Raw genomic sequence first — 20,611 nt, 5'->3', positions numbered from 1 at the left:
TGCCTTTCAAATTATGGCTTTACTCAGAAAAAAAAATGACTTCCTGAGTTCCGTCAGCTCCAGCAGTGGCTGGAGAGCCTTCCAGAATGACTTCCTTGTGTCCAGCAGCTGTGGACAGCGAGTCCTTGCCAGCGTCTGTCACATGGTGCCATTCATTGTTCTCCTTGCCGTTGAGGTAGCACTCAGACGGCTGTGTGTCTGCACCTGCTGTTCTTTTCCTAGAGCCATTCTTCCATTGAGCTTTATGGGAACCACAGCTCCTGATATTGGCTTTTAAGCAACGAATGCTTGGTTGGCACAAACAGGACCTGACAGTGTGTTCCTACACTTTGCAGGCTGTATGGGGAGCCCTCTGTTTCCTGTCTGTTCTCAGCTAAGGGAAGATCCAATTCCCATTCTTCTCTCGCCACTCAAGTGACATACTTTGGTGTTTTACCAAAAATACGTCAAGCACCACAATTAGCGGTGTATGAAGAATAGCAATCCCATTCATGTTCCCTCTACAAAGGCACAATATTTTTCTTGACCAGTGTTTTACTAATGTTACTTCATAAACAGCATTATTTATAATATTATGTTTGCCTTTATACTAAGGGAAGAACATTCTTTAATCAATTATGGTTTTGCATAAATAATAGATGTGACAAATTATGATGTAATATGACCTTATTCCTGAAGTGTTGTTTGCTATTAAAAGACCCTATAGTTTTGAATACAGGAATGATTAGTTTTGCTTTAGTAAGATTTAGACAGGTAAAATTCTGTTTATTTACCTAATTCAGGAAGTATAATCTTCATCCATGAAAGAAAATTAGAAGCGGTGGTTTTCATTGAAATATTTCTCTCACTTTTGGTAATCTAAATGACAGAGAGTCCCTTAGATTTGTATTGACTTCAGTTAACTAGCAGGGAGAACACCCAACACAAGCACCTGCTGCCACTACATCAGTGCTCACAGATGTTTTACATAAATAGATTGTGTTGACTATACTTAAGAAGGACAAAAATGTTGATTGTCTTTGATTAGGACTGAATACAGATATTGTAATAATGATTGCATGGGAATTAAATAGTTCCTTGTAGCGGGAAGGTAGTATTTTTACCAGTTCTTGTAACATTGCAGGTTATTTTTTTTTTAAAGAAGTCCATTATAAGCATGGTGCGATCCTGTTAAACATATGTTCAACTCGAAGCAAACTGTTGTACTCTCTGTGGTATTAATTTACAACCCGGGGACAATGCTTTCTACTAAAATGAGACGCTTCCAGGACAATAACTCACTGAAGTAATTTTGGAACTCTGTCACAAGATGCTACACAACAGAAAAGCCCCAACTCACTTGCTTCAATAATTATGATTTCTTAATATTTATTACCACTCTGGCATTCTCAGATCTCCTGCTCTTTTGTAGAAATTAGCTTTTTAATAACATCAGAGGAGAAGGTCAGTAATCTGTTTCAATCAGAGCAAAATATTTTGTTGGCTTCACCAAATGAAAATTGACATCCATTTATCTGTCTCTTAAAGGTCATTGCCTGAACTTCTGGCTTGTAGATTTAGGGGTTATTGCTGATATTTTAATAGAATCTTGGTTCCTATAATAGTCCATCTTTGTAGTTTGTATAAATTAATATTGCAAGGGAGAATAATTTAGAATCCTTTCTTAATAGTTGTTATTGCAAGTCATTAAAGTTTCACGAAGGCACTGAGACATATGGGACAGCCTCAGAAGAATAATTAGTAATGTTCGTATAGACAGCCTGCCAGTCAAGGCTTCAGCACAGACAGCAGAAATAAGAGTCATTCTGGAAGCGGCTTCCCATTGGGTGTAGATGTATGTTTTGTTTGAACCTGAGTGTGTATGGCAGGTTTGGCTTCAGGAATTACTGAACACACATTTCTTCTCCTTTCTGTTCAACTCATGTTTTATCTACCTGTCTTGGTTTTGTTATGCATTCCATTTTTGGTAAATTTTTACGGGCGTCTCGCGTCCTGCTGAGATGCTCTTTATTGCTCACCTTGAGGATCTCTTCAGTCTTCTCATGGTGACTGTGCATTCGCCATCCCATTAACTAAAATGTTGCACAAGCAGTAAATGAGCCCAGATAGAAACTGCTCATTAGGAGTGCGGTCCACTTCTGCGAGTCCTTAGAAGTGTGTCTGGTTGGGCACACTGCAGCTTGGTCTGTTTTTGTCCATTTCTTTTGGGTTCTAGTGGGGTGAGACTTCTTTCCCCAACACCCTGGCCTAAGAAGATGGCTTGCTAAGAAGTCTACCAAAGATGACGTTATGTCAATCAAGAAAGTGACCTACTGGGCTGGAGAGATGGGCTCAGCAGTTAAGAGCACCTGAGTTTAATTGCCAGCAACTACATGTGGTTCAAAACCATCTATAGTGGGATCTATGCCTTTTTCTGGCATAAGGTCATACATGCAGATAGAACACTCCTATACATAAAATAAGTAAATATATCTTTGAAAAAATAAGAAAGTGACATAGTGATATCCCATTAATCATGGTACCTTTAAACATGGTAGGGTGACCCTAGGGTTCAGTAGCCCTGATTTCCAGCTGGACTGTTCCCTGTGTGACTTGCCCTATGGTGGGGGATGGGACCACACATGGGAGGATTTCAGTTACTCGGAAGGGAACTTGACAAAGGTAAGCAACGTAGGTCATGTATACAAGATGGTTTTTGTATGTTCTCAGAGTATGAAGAAGATTGGTTACTTAAAATATTATTAGTTCTACTGTCCCCTTCCTGAACATTTACATCTCCTTTTTTTTTTGCCTTTTGCTCTAAATTGGGGACCATTATTACTAATACTTGATTTTTGTTGTTTCATGGAATTTTCTACAATCTATTTTACACGTGTAGGTGTTTTGCCCACATGTATGTCTGCTCTCCACATGCATGCTGTGCCTGGGGAGGCCAGAAGAGAGTGTGGATTCTCTGGCACTGGAGTAGTTATGAGCAATCATGGTGTTGGGAATCAAACCCATGTCTTTGGCATGAGCAGCAAATATTCTTAACCACTGAGCAATCTCTCCAGACCACAAAGGTTGTATAGCTTTTAACAGAAGTGTTTGTTCATGACTTCTTCAAGTAGAGCTCTTAAGTTCACTTGGTACCAAAAGACCTAAAGTTGACATATGAGTTCATTAACTTGCAGCTGTCCTTGATAAGACCACCAAAAGAGATTGATGACTTCTAGTGCTGAACCATTTGAATCTTCCAAACTTCGTCTGGTTTGAAGCCTTCGTTGAAACTTTTAAAGCATTAAGAGAAATGTAGGCCACTGGACGTTATAAGATGTAAGGCTAATGTCACTGTGTGTGGCACACGTGTACAGGTCCAGTATGCTGCAGCACTTGCAAATGTCTCTATTTCCGGCTTAGGTACCGAAGGACTTGGGTTCAGCATCACTTCCCGAGACGTTTCTATAGGCGGCTCAGTTCCCATTTATGTCAAGAACATTCTTCCTCGAGGGGCCGCCATTCAAGATGGCAGACTCAAGGCAGGAGACCGGCTCATAGAGGTGAGTGGCTTCTAGGCCAGGGCTTCTGGCGTCCTTGAAAAATTCCTTTCTTTGGGAGTTAGTTTAAAAATGTTTTCATAAAATATGAAATTATGTGTTTTAGCAGAAATGTTATATCAGAAAACTATTTGTTTTACTTTATATTCCCCCATGTTATCTGATGAAAAATTACCTTTCTGTCTAGATTATTTATAAATATTTAGCTATACAGATACTTGGTTTATGATGTCATATTTTGACATCAGGCACGTGCAGACCTCTGTGACTGCAAATTTAGATAACTTCATACTTAATGTGTGGCAGTATAGGCAAACCAGCTCTTTAGATATCAGAACCAAGGCAGAATAAGTCACTGTGAATGTGTCTTGAAAGGAAGGCAAAGGTTAGTATGACTGCCTGGACCGTGAAACCAAGACACAACATCCAATGTGAACACAAAGGAAAACACGTGTCAGAAATTTCCTTTTGAGGCTTAGGGTTTGACTTCCCTGGTATGTGAGGGAATTGTGGAAACATACACATGGACATGGTCCCTGACATGAGCAGCTGAGGGCATATAAAAAGTGAGGGACCAGCTCAGACCGTAAGACCTAATTTTCAGTTTTCTTCTGGGATTGAAAAAAAAGAACCTGTATTTTAATTTTTACTCATTTATTTTTCATTGGCATTAAAGATGAAGCCCAAGTCCATATGCATCCTAGGCAATTGCTTCTCCACTGACCTGTGCCTCCGAGCACTGAGCCATAAACTCACAACTGAGCCGTAAGCAAGTGCCCTCACTGGGGAATTCTGGGCAAGAGTTTCCCACCAATCCAGGATCTTATCCCTGAACCACGTCCATTGATGTACTGTGCCCCTCATCACTGAACTGTGTACGCCTTCCAAGCCACACCCCCACTAATGGGGCATCATTTCATCCCTCATCGTCCCTTCTTAGAAGAAATCATGTTTCATTTACAGTTCTTGAAATATGGATAAAATGAACTTTTATCACCACGCCCTCTCCCATGCAGCTTTGATCCCTCTGGGTTGCACTTTCTAAAAGGGTTCTTGACAAGTACCAGAGTTAAGAAACCACTTCCTTTTTTCCATGACTTTCTTTTAGAATTTCTCCCTTAAATCTTAAGCCATTCCCTTTTGTCCTCCCCATAAGGTGACATGTTTCAGAGGACACCGAATCAGTCTATTTACCAGAAGGACGCATCCCCAGTTTGTATAAAGGGAACTGTTTCTAGAAAGCTCTATTCTTTCTCAGATATAAACTGAGCAGCTGTCAGCAAGCCTGTCGTTATGGCTTCTTTTATTTTGAAGTCTCAGTTGGCTTCTAACTTCAAAAAAAGTTTGTCCTTCCATTTCCTCTTTCTTTTTTCCTCCTTTCCTGGCTGTGTTTCTGTCTCTGTCTCTCTCTATCTCTCTCTTTCTGTGTCGGGGCTTGGGATGAACCCAGGACCTTATGGCTCACCTCCTTTTGCTTGTGTGCCTGCCCTCCTTCCTGTCCTCCTTCCTGAGAATAAGCTCTGTCTTTGTCCCTCTTTAGTCAGATAATGGCTTGACTTGCAGTGACTCACGAGCACCATCATTTTCTCTCTGAGAGGTGGGAACACTCTGCACCCTGCCTTGCTCCTGAGTCCTGTATAGTGCTTGTAGCTGCCCGGTGGGTCTCAATTCTGAAGCTTGTTCTGTGTATTTCAAACCTAATGCTGCAGTGTCCATAGAGTTCAAAGACTGTGTACAAGTCAGTCCACAAGCCTCCTTAGCGTCTGGACCATAAGAAGAACAAACAGAAAAGAGTACCTCATTAGTAGTGCCCTCCCCTTTCTGTCTGCAAGCTTTTCATTGGTTGGAACTGTTGCCATTCGGCTGGCATCTCTGCGTTAGAGCGTGCGAAGCTCTCTGACAGTGTTTCACAGGGAGCCTTGGTTCTAAAACAGAGCTTCAGAAAAGTTTTGATATTAAAATTAAATATTATATTTAGTATTTGACTCATAGAGAACAATATATAATTCTTTAAAAACAAACCTGTTACGTTGGTGTGGTATTGCATGCTTGCAACCCTGGCACTTGGGAGCCAAGGCAGGAGAATTGTGAGTCAAGGCTTCCCCAGCTATGTGCACTTCAGCCTTGTTACACACATAGCGAAACCGTGCCCTTAAGAAATAAGTGAATAAATGATAAAATTTAAAGCATCTTTCCTTAAACCTTGAAACTAACATTTATATAGTTCCCATGAATGAAAAATGGTAAGAGTGTTTAAAAATGTATTCTTCCCAAATTCTGCCTGGCTGAATTCTCCTATCCATAGAGAAAAACTAAGATGAAGCATTAGTTCCCCTCCCAAACTGTTACTATTTTTGTGAGTTAGTTTGATGTTATTGTTTACCTTTTAAGGATACAATGTCTATTCTTCTTCATTTTCACTGAAGCTTAAAGCGTTTATACTAAAATATTGTTGCTGTATTCTTCTTCCAAGAACAGCGCCTCTCTGTTCTGCTGTTGGAAGACTTCATGGTTTCTGTCTGTTTACCGCATGCTGCCTGTTAAGGCTGGTGGTTGCAGCTTCTTGTTTATGGGTGAACACTAAAGGATTTATTACTTCCTCACTGGCTTCTGGCTATCTGGTTGACTTCTTTTATGAACTACAAATCTTCCCTGGTTACCTGGTCATGACCTAATTTTGCATGGAAAAAGTCTCATTTAGGAATAGATACCCTCAGTTCTGGGTCTCTGGCTTTTTTTTTTTTTTTTTTTCCCCCACTGCCTGTCTGGACATGGTTGTAGCTAAATATTTCCTCTTTGTTTTAGGTCAACGGAGTAGATTTAGCAGGGAAGTCCCAGGAGGAAGTTGTTTCCCTGTTGAGAAGCACCAAGATGGAAGGGACCGTGAGCCTTCTGATCTTTCGCCAAGAAGACACTTTCCACCCAAGGGAACTGGTGTGTAACCCTAGTGCAGATGGAAGACTTCTCATGCACATGAAACAGTGATCTAGGCCACCTACTCACTGGCGAGTGTTTATGGAGCCTTGTCCTGAGGAGGGCCTATAGTTTTTATAAACTCTCAATGTAGATGTTCTTAACTATGCCAGTCTTAGCGATACATGCCTCAACTATGAGCGAATGCATATTTAATAAGCAGCTTGTAAGGAGGGCTTCAAGACTCCTGGGTTTATCACTGTACACTCCCAGCTAACTGCTTGAACCACAAGATGTCCATTATTTCATAACTGTTACCTTAAGGGCTATCATTGAAATACTGCCACCTCTTCCTCTCATGTGACAAATTTTCAGCTTTCAGATTTTTGTAGTAAATACAGCTGCACAAAGTTAATGGTGCTTCCTGTTTGGTGGCTAGGAAAACTAGCAAAATTATTGTTATGAAAATAAAAAAAGACGTCACAATCACAGCATAAGTGATTTTTTTTTTTGGAAAAACATAACCAATGACATTGTTTATAGCTCACCTTTGCCCTCTATACTGACATTCATTAGGCAGGGATAGTGAAATGGTATTGGTTGGAGTAAGATGTAGAGAGTAAATGTACTTCTGAATACTCTTTTGAAAAGGAGTTATTTTTATTATTTACATGCAAATTATATATATTTATATATAAAAGTGACTCATTTAGAAGCGTGATCTTTATCTTTTGGTGTGCCTAGAAGGTTGTTTTGGCTCAAACACAAGTTAGCATCCTAAATATTCCAAAGCAGATTTGACCTGAGCCATCTCAGAATGTTTGACATCTCCTTCAGCTAGCTGCTAGCTTTGTGTAGCCATGACAAGTGACGAGGTTCAGGACTATAGTTCATAAATCTGTCATATAGATCTGATTTTCTTAAGTTATGCAAGTGCCATACATCATAGTTGATGCATTCTCTATAAAATTATTTATTTAAATAGCTATTAAAATAGAGCTGAATTTCAGTCATGGATATCCAATCCCTTGGGTTACACACAGACCTGGAAGTCTTCCATGGTTTTATGGGGAGTTTTAAGACTGTGATGGGGTGAGAAGCGAACACTTGTGTTTTAGATTTATTTTGAATAAATTATGAAAACTTCGTCATAGTTAACAAATGTTTAATGCATTATTTCTCAATTTAAATTCAGCTTTTCCATTTCCTCCACTCTTACTCCAATTTCGTGTTTAAGATGCCACCTGATCCTAAATCTGGGATGTCTCTGTTCGATTGCAAATGAGCCCTCAGCAAAGCACCAGCCTCTCCTGGGCAGGCAGGCAGCTCCCTCTCTGCCTGGCACTCTCAGGCTGCCTGTTGGCTTTCCCGAGGTGCCAAGCTGCAGTACAGCTCTTCAGCAGTCTCCCAGGGGAGCAAGCGCCAGCCTGAGGTTATGCAGGTTCTTCTGGGCCAATTCAGATCTCCCAGGCTTCTGTTTCTCCCGTCTGCTGCTCTTGTTCCCCTCCCCCTTGGTTGTTTAATTTATTGCTTGTGAGCTTTTCATTAAGGGCAGGGCCAGTAGGCTGTCAGTCTGTTATGCCTGCTGCAGCTGCTTTTTTGAGACATTAAAATAATAACGTTCTGAAAAGTCAAAGGGAGTGTTTAAAAATAATTCCTAACTCTGATTACTACAGCTCTCTCTGTTTGGGGTGTCTCTGTTTCAGTTCTGTGGGTCTTAATCTAAATACTTCTAAATTGGTGTTTGTCTTTCGTTAAAAATTAAATGAACTAAATACCAGCCTTTCATGTTCTATATTATGTGGGAAGAATTCCAGTTGTTCCCTGCGGAACACACTCAAGTATCAAGTTGTGTTTCCCACTGCAGGACTGACGACTTTTATTCATAGAGCGTCAAATGACCCTGTACTTTAAGACTGAGGTTTGGTGATGGAGACTGGCCAACACGTTTAGAGATAGCGGCATGTTTAGAAACACAGTTTGTGAGGTTTCTTTTCCTGTGCATGAGCCGGTGGAACATGTATCTGGAAGAACTAGCTGCTGAAATCTCTTAAGACCTGACAAGGTCTGGAGGACAATCATGCATCAGCTGTCTTACAGTGACCCTTCATGCACCGTTATGGATGTTATTATTATTACAGGGTAGCCCTGGTTGTCCTAGAACTCACTCGGTAGATTAGACTGACCTCAAACTCCGAGATCCACCTGCCTCTGCCTCTGCCTCTGGATTGCTGGGATTAAAGGTGTGCGCCACCACTTCCTGGCTTACTTTATGGCTTTTAAAACAACCTAATCTTCTTTAATAAAATATTGTGTCCCTTGGACCTTGATGATGAAAATCTTAATGATGTTTTTCTTTAATTCTTCTAGAACACTGAATCAGGCCAGATGCAGATTCCAAAAGAAACGGTAAGAAACTTGTCTTGAGAGATGTTCCTAAGATAAAGAGCCCACTTGCTAATCCAGTATGATGACCTTTGTCCCTTCTCTTTACCAAATAACTTTTATTTACTTCCATATTAGGGGAGGGGCCTGGAACAGAGATTTATCAAACAAGTGTAAAATGGAAGATGTTTGAATTTTTTGCTATTCCTCTGTATGATGCCATGAGGAGGGATATAATATAAAGTATAGTCTGGAGAGATCAGGTGATAGATAGGATAAACATAGTTGTCATAATAAAGGGAGGGAGCCAGTCAGGTGTTCTTGGCTCAGGTTCAAACACGGACACAGCTCAGCCACGTCTGTTTTAGAAGACTAACCCTGATTCACTCCGGGAATTAAGGGGAGGGTGCAGTCTGGCTTGCACCAAATAGCACACTGTCTGTACTAGGTGTTGTGTTGGTCTCTGTGTGGATGTGCGACCTGGTGGAAGAGAGGGGATTCCATAGTGACAGTTGATAGTTCATAGTCAGGATCTTTGCATAGCAAGTGACGACGCAGAATAAAAACATTCCCGATCTCAGGTAATCCCAGCACTTGACTGGCAGGCGTTGGTTGTACTCTGTGAAGTTGAGGTCATCTTAATCTACATAGTAAGATCTAGGATAGCCAGGGCTATGTAGAGACCCTGTCTCAAAAAAATATAAATAACAAAACAGTATTAACAATGTAACAATACTATTACTATCTGATTCCAAAATTTGTAACCAAATAGGTAAATCAAAATCATCAGAATAAGTAATATAAACAGTTGATTTTTTTAAAAAAAATATAGGTACATAAGCAAACAACTTCAATAAATAGAATGCTACTTTCCAATATTTCATCGTTTTAAAAACTGGATGGCAAATAAAATTAGAGCAGAATCTAGAAGCAGCATCAAGAATCTGACATACCCATGAGCAGAGGTTAGGAAGAGCCACAACCTTGAGTTCTTGATGGTAGAACAACTCAGCCGTGACAGCCAGTGAGAACCTGCAGTGGTGGTACACACCGAGGATGTTAGTGACAGGGGACAGACGAGGAGATCATTCTATTTGAAAGGACAATCATTGTGGCAAAGATAGTGGAAAAAACTGTGTCATTTGAACCAGTAGGGATTGCCAAAGCACAGGCAAGCAGGCCACCTAACACTGAGGAACAGTTCTGGAAACATACATTTTGCACATGTGTATGAACATATGTATATATACACATATGTATGTTTGTGTCTGAAGATGGCACTTCAAATTGGTATTGAACTGTGGTTTGTGTAGCATTTAGATCAAGGACCTGATATTTACTTAGTGCTGGGTTTGACCCCATGCAAATGCTGAGCAATCTGTCACAGAGCTGAACCCACAGCCAGTCATCCCCCTTTAAAAGGCTGACCCTCTTTTACCTTCTCTCCCAGTAAGTCCTAGTTGGTCATCAATTTAAACCTCAAAAGTCCTCGAAAACTTTGGCCAAAAGATAGTGTGAAGCATTTGATTTACTTTGAATAAAAACAACAACAACAACAACAACAGAAAAAACAACAAAAAGAAAACCACCTATGATATAAAAGTCTGACACATGGGCAGACCTCCAATTTACAGAGTGTCAAAATACCAGTGTTTAACTTCGAGAAAATGAAGTATACATATAACATCCACCCTCTTGTCTCAGTTTCCACAAGAAATCAATAAATGACTAGAGATCTTGAATGTTTGTTTGATAATAATCTTCGTGGTAGATAGTTTACCCAATAGTCAGCTAATAAAAGTGTCCTGAAGCGTTAGCTATGGCGTTGGATACATTGGGTTTGCTGAATGCATTGTAGGCTTGCAATATTTCAGCTTAGGGTGGGTTCATCTAGGTGTAATTCCACAGTGAGTCAAGGGACATTTATGTTCTCATATATCTTGATGTGTACATATTTATTTTCATCTTCCTTATTATTAGTATTATCCATAGCTATAGCCAGATCCTGAAGCATTTGCAATATAAATACTGAACGAGGATTTGCAGCACGTCTGTGGGATGAGTGACATTTCTCTGTGGCTTTGGATCTTACTGACTTCTGTGGTTCCTCCGAAGCATAATGTGATTAAAATCCTTCGTCTGCCCACACTGATTTTATCCAGTCTTTGCAGAATGTAAAGGTGTTGGAAATGCAAACAGAGCTGACTCACTAAGGAATTGAGTTGACATTCCTTTCTTGTGAAAATGACTGCTTAATGTTTTCGACACATTTTCCTTGAAATATTTTCATTCCTTGTTATCGGTCATCATCTTTGCAGTGTAGTGATATACTCGGTCCCTTTGTAATATGTACATTTTTAACTTTAACGTTATTTTCTGCTGAACTCTGTATGCTTTAATGCAGACTCAGAATGTTGCAATGCTAGTCTGAATAGATCAATCACTTTATGTAATTTTTTCTTTACTGTCAGAATTCCAGGAAGTTCTCTTCACCTACCTCCTTTATTGTTAGCATTTTACTGCATTCAAGATAGTTTTCACCCTCTTCCCCTCACACAGTCTTCATACTATTCTCTCTGTAACATTTTTCTGAACTAGCATAAAATTATTTATGTGATTCTGCTTTATTCCTAAATGCTCAATGCAAGGACATTTTCTTATGCAATAAGAAACTCTCTTGATCAAAACCAATAAACTCCATTGATTTCCTAACTACCCACAGTTGTAATAATAAATATAAAATAAATGAGCAATAAGTAAGACAGGACCTCTAGGCTACAGTCCGAGTCAGGCCATGGTATGGCATGGCATTCAGTCGTCATACATCTGTGATCGTCTTTTGGATTATTTCTTCATTGTATCTTGGTTTTACCTTTTTGAAAAACTACTCTGAGAACCTTTTTTAAGGGGCACATCATTTTGAGACTATATCATAATTTGGGTTTTTCTGATTTTTCTTTGGATATTTTCTGGGAAAGATACTAGAAGTTAATAACCATTATTATTGCCAAACAAAAAATTAAAGTACTTAAAATTATTTGCTATTCATTGGATAAAGAAAGAACACAGTAAGTTCATATATAAGCTTGTAACTTAGTGATCAGACCTGGTGGTCCTAGCACTGGGGAGGCTGAGGTAGGTGAATCTTCATGTTAAGTTTTGCTTTGGATGGTATAGGGCAAAGCCAGTCTAGGAAGCTTAAATGACCATGTCAAGCAAAACAAAGGAAAAATCACAGGCTGGAGACACTGAGGGCATAGCTCAGGGGAGATCTAAGTTAGTGCAATGCCCTGGGTTCAGTCCCCAATTACTGCAAAAATAAACAATAAATAAGCAATCTAAATAATGGTTCTCAGAAAGATGGGTTCAAATAGTTCAAATACATACATCAATGTTCATCTTTCCTCTGATAAATAAAAATACGAAGCTGACACACGCCTGTAATTTTACCACTCAGTAGGTGGAGGAACAGGTACCAAGATCTTGAGGCCATTTTCATGTATAAATAGGGTTCATAGCAAATCTGCACTATATGATCTTATCTCAAAAGAATGTTTTAATCAAAGTACAGATTTTAAACTTGACCTGTATTAGTTTATCCAAAAAATTAAAAACAAAGATAAATTCAATTTTAAAAAGTCTTCCTTTTAATTAAAAAGACAAAATTCTGCCCATTTCTCGACAGTCTATGTACAGTGTGTGCTCTCGCTCGTTCCTGTGAGCATTTCTCTTCCACAAGAGATGTGTGCTGATGACTGCTCTTCCTGGTGGCCTCATGAGCTTCTCACCCTGTGCTCAGCCGCGTCCTCTCAGTGACCCCAGACCCGTCCCCTGCCCACCAGCCTCCTCTGTCCTCCCCTTCCCCCGTGTTTGCCGTCATTTTGTGTGTCTGTCTATCTATCACTCCATCTTGTGAAAATTAAGTGACACATTAGATTTCTTGATTACAAAAACAATAGCATTGACGATGGAAAATTCAGCCAGGCAGAAGGGAATGATAATCATCTGCAGCTCTGTGGCCTTACTGTCATGATATTGATGTATTTGCTCATAATCTCTGTTTTCCATATAGCTAACCTATGTCCTGTCCCATGTGCCTGTGCTATAGACAGTGAGTGGCGGTCCTTCTCCCAAAACTGGCATCAAGCCCTCCCCTGTGATACTTCTAGCTGATACGTAACAGAAATTAATCAATTTACAAAAGACACTGTCAAGGCCTTGATGGACAAACTACTACAAGTTAGGAAAGACTTAATTTCCACAAACCTGAATTCCCCGTCATAAAAATATTTTTATCTCCCTAAATGCTTTATAAAGACACTTTAAGTAATAATCTACTTATTAGTTTCGTGTCAGTCTGTGTGGGGCGGTTGTGATAAAGGCAGTCAGCGTCCCTGCGGATCTCTGCACATGGCCACACTCAGGTTTAACGTAATACACAATGAACTTAGAGGCTCTGCAATTGTCTTCTGAATGCTGTCTGTGTATGCATTCACCATTATTCCAGAACATTCCCCCCTCCCTCCCCTCTCCATCCTTTTCTCCCTTCCTTCTCTCCTCTTGTTATCTCCTGTTTAAAGACAGCCTCTCTAGTAGCTCAGGTTGGCCCTGACCTCAGGGTCCTTCTGTCTCAGCCTCCTGGGTTCTAAGGCTCTGAGTGTGTCCCACTATGCACAGCACAAACACATTCAGATCAGCACATTGCCAAATGTCTTCATTGCTCTGAAGGATGCCTTTAACACTCGGTAATTCCCAATCAGATGCTGCTGCTGCTTCTTCTTCTTTTTCTTCTTCTTCTTCTTCTTCTTCTTCTTCTTCTTCTTCTTCTTCTTCTTCTTCTTCTTCTTCTTCTTCTTCTTCTTCTTTTTCTTCTTCTTCTTCTTCTTCCTCCTCCTCCTCCTCCTCCTCCTCCTCCTCCTCCTCCTCCTTTTCCTTCTCCTCCTCCTCTTGCTCTTCCTCTCCTCCTCCTCCTCCTCCTCCTTCTCTCTCTCTCTCTCTCTCTCTCTCTCTCTCTCTCTCTCTCTCTCTCTCCTTCTCCCTTTCTCCTTCGTCTTTCTCTTCTTCCTCTTTTTTTTTAAATTGAAGTTTGGAGACCAGGGCTTACCTATTGCTCTATTCTTTCTTAGTGATTGACTAGCTCACCTCTCTTTTGAATTTGATGTGGAGGTATGTGTCCTTCATTAGTAATCTACCAGGGACATGCACACTATAGATAGGTAGACTCCTATGTGAGAACCTTGTCCTTGGAGTGTAGCATGCGCAGCTTCTGAGTGATTCTCCCATCTCATGATGCTCTGTGTTTACATTTTCCCTTACAATATTTTACTAATTTTTCTCTACCAAGGCCCAGAGATTTGTCGTCTCTCTTTCTTCAGGAAAGGAAGATGTGCTCAGGACTCAGTGTGCATTCACAGTCCCTCATAGACAGCCAGGGGCTCAGAGCTGCTGGGACTGTCGTTGACAGAAGAAAAATCACTAGGACATGAGGAAGGCTCTTGACTGTTTTTCTCCCTCACTGGTCATGGGAGATACCCTTCTGTTTCTCTGAGAGTATCGGGAAACTAGATAGCTTTCATGGGACCCATTAGGTAGGGCCTGTTTCTAATATGCTGGCAAAATACCCTTTCTTCTCTGAGCATTAAAAGGCAAAATTGCCAGTAGAGTTGGCAGGGAAGAACTTCAGTCAAGTTTGATAGGGAACTTGTTCATGCTCTACAGACCGACAGATAGACAGACACAAAGCAGAGATACCCAATGTAGTTTGATGAGAAAGTTGTTTCAGTTCTACACACACACACACACACACACACCAGTGATACCCATTGTTCAGTGTGCTTGAGGGATTGAGCAGCACAAACGTTGTGAGCATGAAGCGGGAACTCGAATCCATTGGTTGAACAGGCACAACTTCAGTGACATAGCAAGAAGGTGGACACATACCTTAGAAGCAGCCAGAACCCAGAGGAGATGCCTGTGCAAAGCTCAGCCTGGCAGAGATTTTTATAATGTCACTTTTCAAATGGTCTCTGAAGAGCAAACTTTTAAAACTCACTGCCAAAAACTGATTTCTAAAAGCTGGTGTTAATTTCAGTCTTGTTCAAGAGCCAAGTGGGTTAATGATGAAATGCTAACGAAGCTCACCGCGTCTCCCTTCAATGTTCTTAATGATAATAAAGTCTCAGGGTTCCATAGGACCATTATAGACAACCCCACCCCCACCCTGCCGCCCCTAGCAGTTTTCATAGTCAGTGGGGAAGCGAGGCCACCTTGATTAGCGCTTTTCTTTATGAATTCACTCAGCTTCTTGTCTTGATTTTTCAAGTAGGAAAGAAATGAGATTTTTAAGCCTTTGTAAAAACATTATGGAAATGTTGAAATCAATAAACAGGGAAACGCCAAACTGAAGGTCTATATCAGTCAGTGAAATTCAGATCCCTTGGATTTGAGGGAAAGAACGGTAAGGGTGGGTCCTTGTGCTCACCAGATACAGCTGTGATCCCTTTGTCTTCACAGAAGCCTGAGAAGTTACGGCTTCCATGGCCTCTCAAGTGCAGCATTCTCAGTAATAGAAATACAGATCGACAAAATCCATTTTATCTCTTAATTGTTTCCAAATTGCAGATACAAAGGGACAGTAGTATGGCTTGCAGTTATTGATGCATTTTTTTTTCTTTTAACTATTGGGATCTACCCATGTTGTATGTTCTTCTAAGTATTATTACTTTGGTTGTCTGTAGTGCTGGGATGAACCTGGGTCCTTGCATGTGCTTGCGAGGCTAATGCTCTAGAGTTGAGCTGCTCTGAGCCTCCAGATGATATAGTTTTATACTTATATTAAGTCTCTAATAGTCATACACAGAATAATTACTTAGTGATACAGATAAAGCAGTGAAAAATGAAATGAACATTTGTATTTGTAGAGCATCACACGATTATAAAGATGTTTCTGTATAATAAATGTATGAAATATTTAATATTTTGATGCAGTTATTTGATCTTGGTTTGTCTCCAGTTTGTTGGTTTTGTTGTATTGAATTGTAGTTATTCTCTGGGAATATTATAAAGTGTTTACAATAAGTTGAGAAGTTCAATTAAATGGTAAATATTTACTTTACATAGGCCGTGTCTTTCAAACATATATTTTTCATTTTTTACTGCATACTTTTTATGTTCTAAAAAGGTTGTGATTTGATGTCACTGAAAACCTCCTGCTCCTTGCTCACTGTCAGGCTATTCTTTGATATGTTTCTAAGATATACTCTTGTGTGGCTAGGCGTATAGACCAGCATCAGACAACTTCCAGATTGCCTTTCAGAAGGCCCCTGCTTTATCATCAGTGACAGATGCACACACGTTAACACTGAATGTCAGCAAATTAGAAACATTGCGTTACAGGTAACATTTTGGATTTTAAGGTCTTAATATAGCACATTGTTTATATTATTTTTTAAATTACAGTTAAATACTGTTCTAATAAAATATTAATTTAAGAAATCAAGAATACATTTGGGAAAGTCACAAATTCTATTTTACATTATTTTATCATTATTTATTTTGCCTTATAATTTTTCAAAAATTGGGCAGGGTATGAAGAGAAATAAAGAAATCCATCGTGTTTCCATCCTCTATAATAGCCAAGGTTTATGAGCAATCAAGAATTGCTGTCTGTTTAGTATAAGTTCATCATGCTGTCATTCGCTGTAATTGATGGTGCATTTCAAATGGCTTCGTGGATGTTGGAAGAGTGTTTCAAAGTTGGGGAAGGAGAAGGTCTACGTTACAGGCCTCACTGGGGTCCACTCCAAAATTGATGCTTGAGGAAAATTCTGGTTTATCTTGATTTCTAATTTTTCTGTGTTTCTCTTTTATTTTATAATATGTGACAGAAGAAAGACTTTACATATTAGTCCTAGACTCTAGGGGTCTACATATCCCTTCTGTATTACTCCTGTGTTTCTTAGAATTAATTGCAACATTGATGTAAGTAGAGTATGAAGCTGCTCACAGTAAGGGTCAGGTGTGATCTTGGAGGACAGCTCTACCACCATCACAGATGCTGTCGTGGGGTAGCGATAATCTGCTGGTGTTGGCCAGAGGTCCGTGGTGTGGTAGCTGAAATAGGCATTCCTAATTTAATACTCTGTGCGATTCTTTCCCCTTTTAGAAACCGGAGGATGAGGAGGTTGTTCTCACTCCTGATGGGACCAGGGAGTTTCTGACCTTTGAAGTCCCCCTTAATGACTCGGGATCTGCGGGACTTGGAGTCAGCGTCAAAGGGAACCGTTCCAAAGAGAACCACGCAGATCTGGGAATCTTCGTGAAGTCAATTATTAATGGCGGAGCTGCATCCAAAGTAAGCTCTGCTCAGCCTGATTCAGTCCGCACCTGCTGCCAGGGTTTCTCACTGCTACCTTTCTGATTTCCACACGCGTTCTGTTAGTGACAATTTCTTTCCATATAGACCCCCTGCCTGGACCCGACACCAAGGAAAGGGACATAGTGATATATTGTTTGGGAGATAGAGCCCTTCATTCCAACTCCTCACCCTAATCTCACATGACCCACAATTCGTAGTCTTCTTTGTTCAGTAAGATTTGTACAGAGGCTTAGCATGGGTCCTGGGTTGGGGGAGAGGCTCTTTTTTTGTTCCCCCCGCTGGTTGGTCATTGGCTCCTTCTAACCTACAATAGATAGCACTTTTCAACAGTTGCCCTGATCTTCATGGATCTTCCTTGTAAATCAGCTTGATGGGTGTTTCTGAAAGCACACGCGTGGTGATCACTCTGTGTTCTTAGAATTAGCATTCCAATTTCATTAACAGAGTATAAGAACAACTCAGGAATGCCTAAAAGACTAAAATAGACAGAGGCTACAACAACTGCTTGCATTGTGTTTAAAGCCCCCAGATCCTTTTTTCTTATTTTTGTTATAATGATGTAAACTTAGGGAATAGCAATCTCTTTTGCGAGCTCTTCAGCAATCCTCACCTTGCTTGCTTTCCTCCCAGGATGGAAGGCTGAGAGTGAATGACCAGCTGATAGCTGTAAATGGAGAGTCGCTGCTGGGCAAAGCCAACCAGGAAGCCATGGAGACTCTGCGGAGGTCCATGTCCACTGAGGGCAACAAGCGCGGCATGATCCAGCTCATCGTGGCCAGGCGGATCAGCAAAGGCAATGAGGTGAACCGGGGTGTCGCCTAGAAAAGCCGTCCCGTATCTCTGTGGCTTGCTGGCTTTGTGTGGGCATGTTTGTAGATGGTTATGTTTTTCAGACGTCATCTCCTGTCACCCGGCATAGTCTGAACTTTCTGTGGAAGACGACTTTAAACTTCTGATCTTCCTGCTTCCACTTCTCCTGGGCTGGAGTTACAAGTCTGTAGCACTATTCTTGCTCATGCGATGCAGGGGACCAAACCCAGAGCTTTACACATGCTTGTCAAGTTCCCTGGGTTCTGAGCTCCAGCTCCAGACTCACTTGTTTCATTGTTTATGTGGTCAAAGTTTTACCAAACTTAAACGGACATTCCTGTACTACTCACAAGATAATGTCTCAGAGCTCCCTGTAGCTGGCTGAATGTTATATGCGAAACAGGACCCACAGTAGCCTTGCTGGGTCTCTCCATGGAGTGAGAGACCCAGCAAGAAAGAGCTGTTTGCTCTTATGTGTAGTGGTATGCCTCTGTCTAATCCTATAGTGGAGAGGACCTGCTTTTAACCATGTTCTTTTGGGGTAGCCAGTGATGAGCCTTTATCCCCCGGAGATGAGAGGGAGATGGCTTCTCTCTCTTCCCTCTGTGGAGCTGATTCTTTTGAAAGTACCGTTTTCTAATAGATCTCAACTGCAGAGTGTGTGGCAGGCATACAGAGCTGGCCGCACCATGCCCATCACCCAGGGTTTGTCACCAACGACAAAATCAAATGCTGGTGAATGGAATTAGCAGTGACTGCAGGGCCAGGGCATCCTGTTTAGAAAGGTTTGTGCCTTGATTTTCCTAAATGAAAGGAAAGAAATTTCCTCACAGAGCAGATCATTGGTAAGTTAAAAATAAATGATACATAGATCCATTTATAAATACTAACAAGCCACAGACTAGATTTTCAATGGCGTAGCATCCATAGATAATGGGCCAATTTCTAAAAAGGAGCATATTGAAAATGTAAGGTTGTTTGTTTGTATTCTCCCTGTGCTCCGGTTCCCACATTCAACAGAAACTAGATTACTGTAGAGTCATAGATACTAGAAGTTGGGCAAAGCAGCATGTACCTAGAATCCCAGGGCTCAGTTGTTGAGAAGGAGGCAGAGACTGAAACTCTCTGGAAGCTTGCAGGCTAGGTAGCTTAGTATGTGCAGTAGCAGGCATTGAGCGGGACCTTCTGTCAAGCAAGTTAGATGGCGAGGACCCACAGGCCCTCAGAACTACATCCATACGATGGCCCTCTTGCACCCATGCTCACAAAGGCGTGTACACCGTACCCATAGAAACAATCAGAAAAATACATTAAAAAAATAAATGGCTTGTGTTCTTCATTTTAAAGCAACATCACGGTCACTTATTAGGGCCTACATTATACTCATGTTTTGTAAAGCGAGTGTCTCTGGAGCACAGGACTATCAGGTAGAAGGAACTATCCTCAATAGGAACATTGACTTATGCTTTGTCTTGGTCACGGTCCTATTGCTGTGGAGAGACATCATGACCAAGGCAACCATTCATAAGAGAAAGCATTTAATTAGGGACTTGATAACAGTTTCAGAGGCTTAGTCCATTGTCATCACAGCAGGGAACATGACATCTGCCTTGCCGGGCATGGTTCTGGAGAAGGAGGTGAGAGCTACATCCTGATCTGCAGGCAGAGAGAGTCTGGGCCTGGCATGGGTTTTCGAAACCTCAGAGTTTACCCCTAGTGACACATTTCTTTCAACAGGGCCACACCTCCTAATCCTTCTAATCCTTTCAAATGGCAACACTTCCTGGTGACTAAGCTTCAAATATATAAAACTATGGCATTCTTTCTCAAACCAACACTTGCTTGCATTGTTTGTATTTGCTGAGTGTATTGGTTGCTATGGGAAAAATATGAGTCAGACTCAGAGGTTCTGTAGCCTTGCAGGACGGTTCCTCATTCTTCATTAGTGGTGCTGGGATAGACCCAGGATCTCCCACCTGCTGTGCATCTGCTCTCACTGACCTGCATCTCAGCCCTCCATGCCTTGAATGGTAGTTATTTTGTTGTCAAGTCTTTGTGTGCTATTTTTATTTTAAATGTGCAGGGTACTAAGTTCTCAGGATGATGTACAATGCATGTGCCTATATTAGATAGCCCCTTTACAGACATGAGTTCATTCCAATTCCCAAGGGCAGTAGTCACTTGACAAATGTATATTGAGCATCTACTGGATGTCACCAAATGTGTTGGATGCTGGGTGCACAACAGTGTGTATTTACAAGTAGATTATCTCCTTGACCTCCTTAAATCAAGATTTGAAGCCTAAGAGGATAACACGGTGGGAAGATGCCGCTTCACAAGTGTGAGGACCAGAGTCTTGTTCTCAGCACTGGGGAACATACAGACTGAGTCTACTTCTCAGCACTGGGGAAGGGAACAGAGAGATAAAAGAATCTGTGGGTTCTGGAACTCGCTGGTCATCTATCAGTGTGAATCGCTGGGCTCCAGGGTCAGTAAAAGATTCTGACTCAAATAAATAAATCAAAGAGCTGTAAAGGACGTCAGCTGCTCACATACACACACACAAACACACACACAACCGCATGTACAC

At 40.9% G+C, this 20,611-nt stretch overlaps 1 protein-coding gene across 16 annotated transcripts in view; it reads left to right on the top strand.

The window, feature by feature from the left end:
* Positions 1-20,611, top strand: part of Pard3 (par-3 family cell polarity regulator) — a 490,400-nt gene that overhangs the window by 279,245 nt on the left and 190,544 nt on the right. For all 16 annotated transcript variants that reach the window (XM_057753424.1, XM_057753429.1, XM_057753430.1 and 13 more), the window contains 5 exons: positions 3,400-3,539; positions 6,342-6,470; positions 8,820-8,858; positions 16,999-17,187; positions 17,842-18,012. In XM_057753424.1, the coding sequence (XP_057609407.1) occupies positions 3,400-3,539; positions 6,342-6,470; positions 8,820-8,858; positions 16,999-17,187; positions 17,842-18,012 (668 nt within the window). The remainder of the gene's footprint in view (positions 1-3,399; positions 3,540-6,341; positions 6,471-8,819; positions 8,859-16,998; positions 17,188-17,841; positions 18,013-20,611) is intronic.

Source organism: Chionomys nivalis, chromosome 21 (genome assembly GCF_950005125.1).
Source record: "Chionomys nivalis chromosome 21, mChiNiv1.1, whole genome shotgun sequence".
Taxonomy (NCBI): domain Eukaryota; kingdom Metazoa; phylum Chordata; class Mammalia; order Rodentia; family Cricetidae; genus Chionomys; species Chionomys nivalis.
This window is presented reverse-complemented; position numbering and strand designations above follow the sequence as displayed.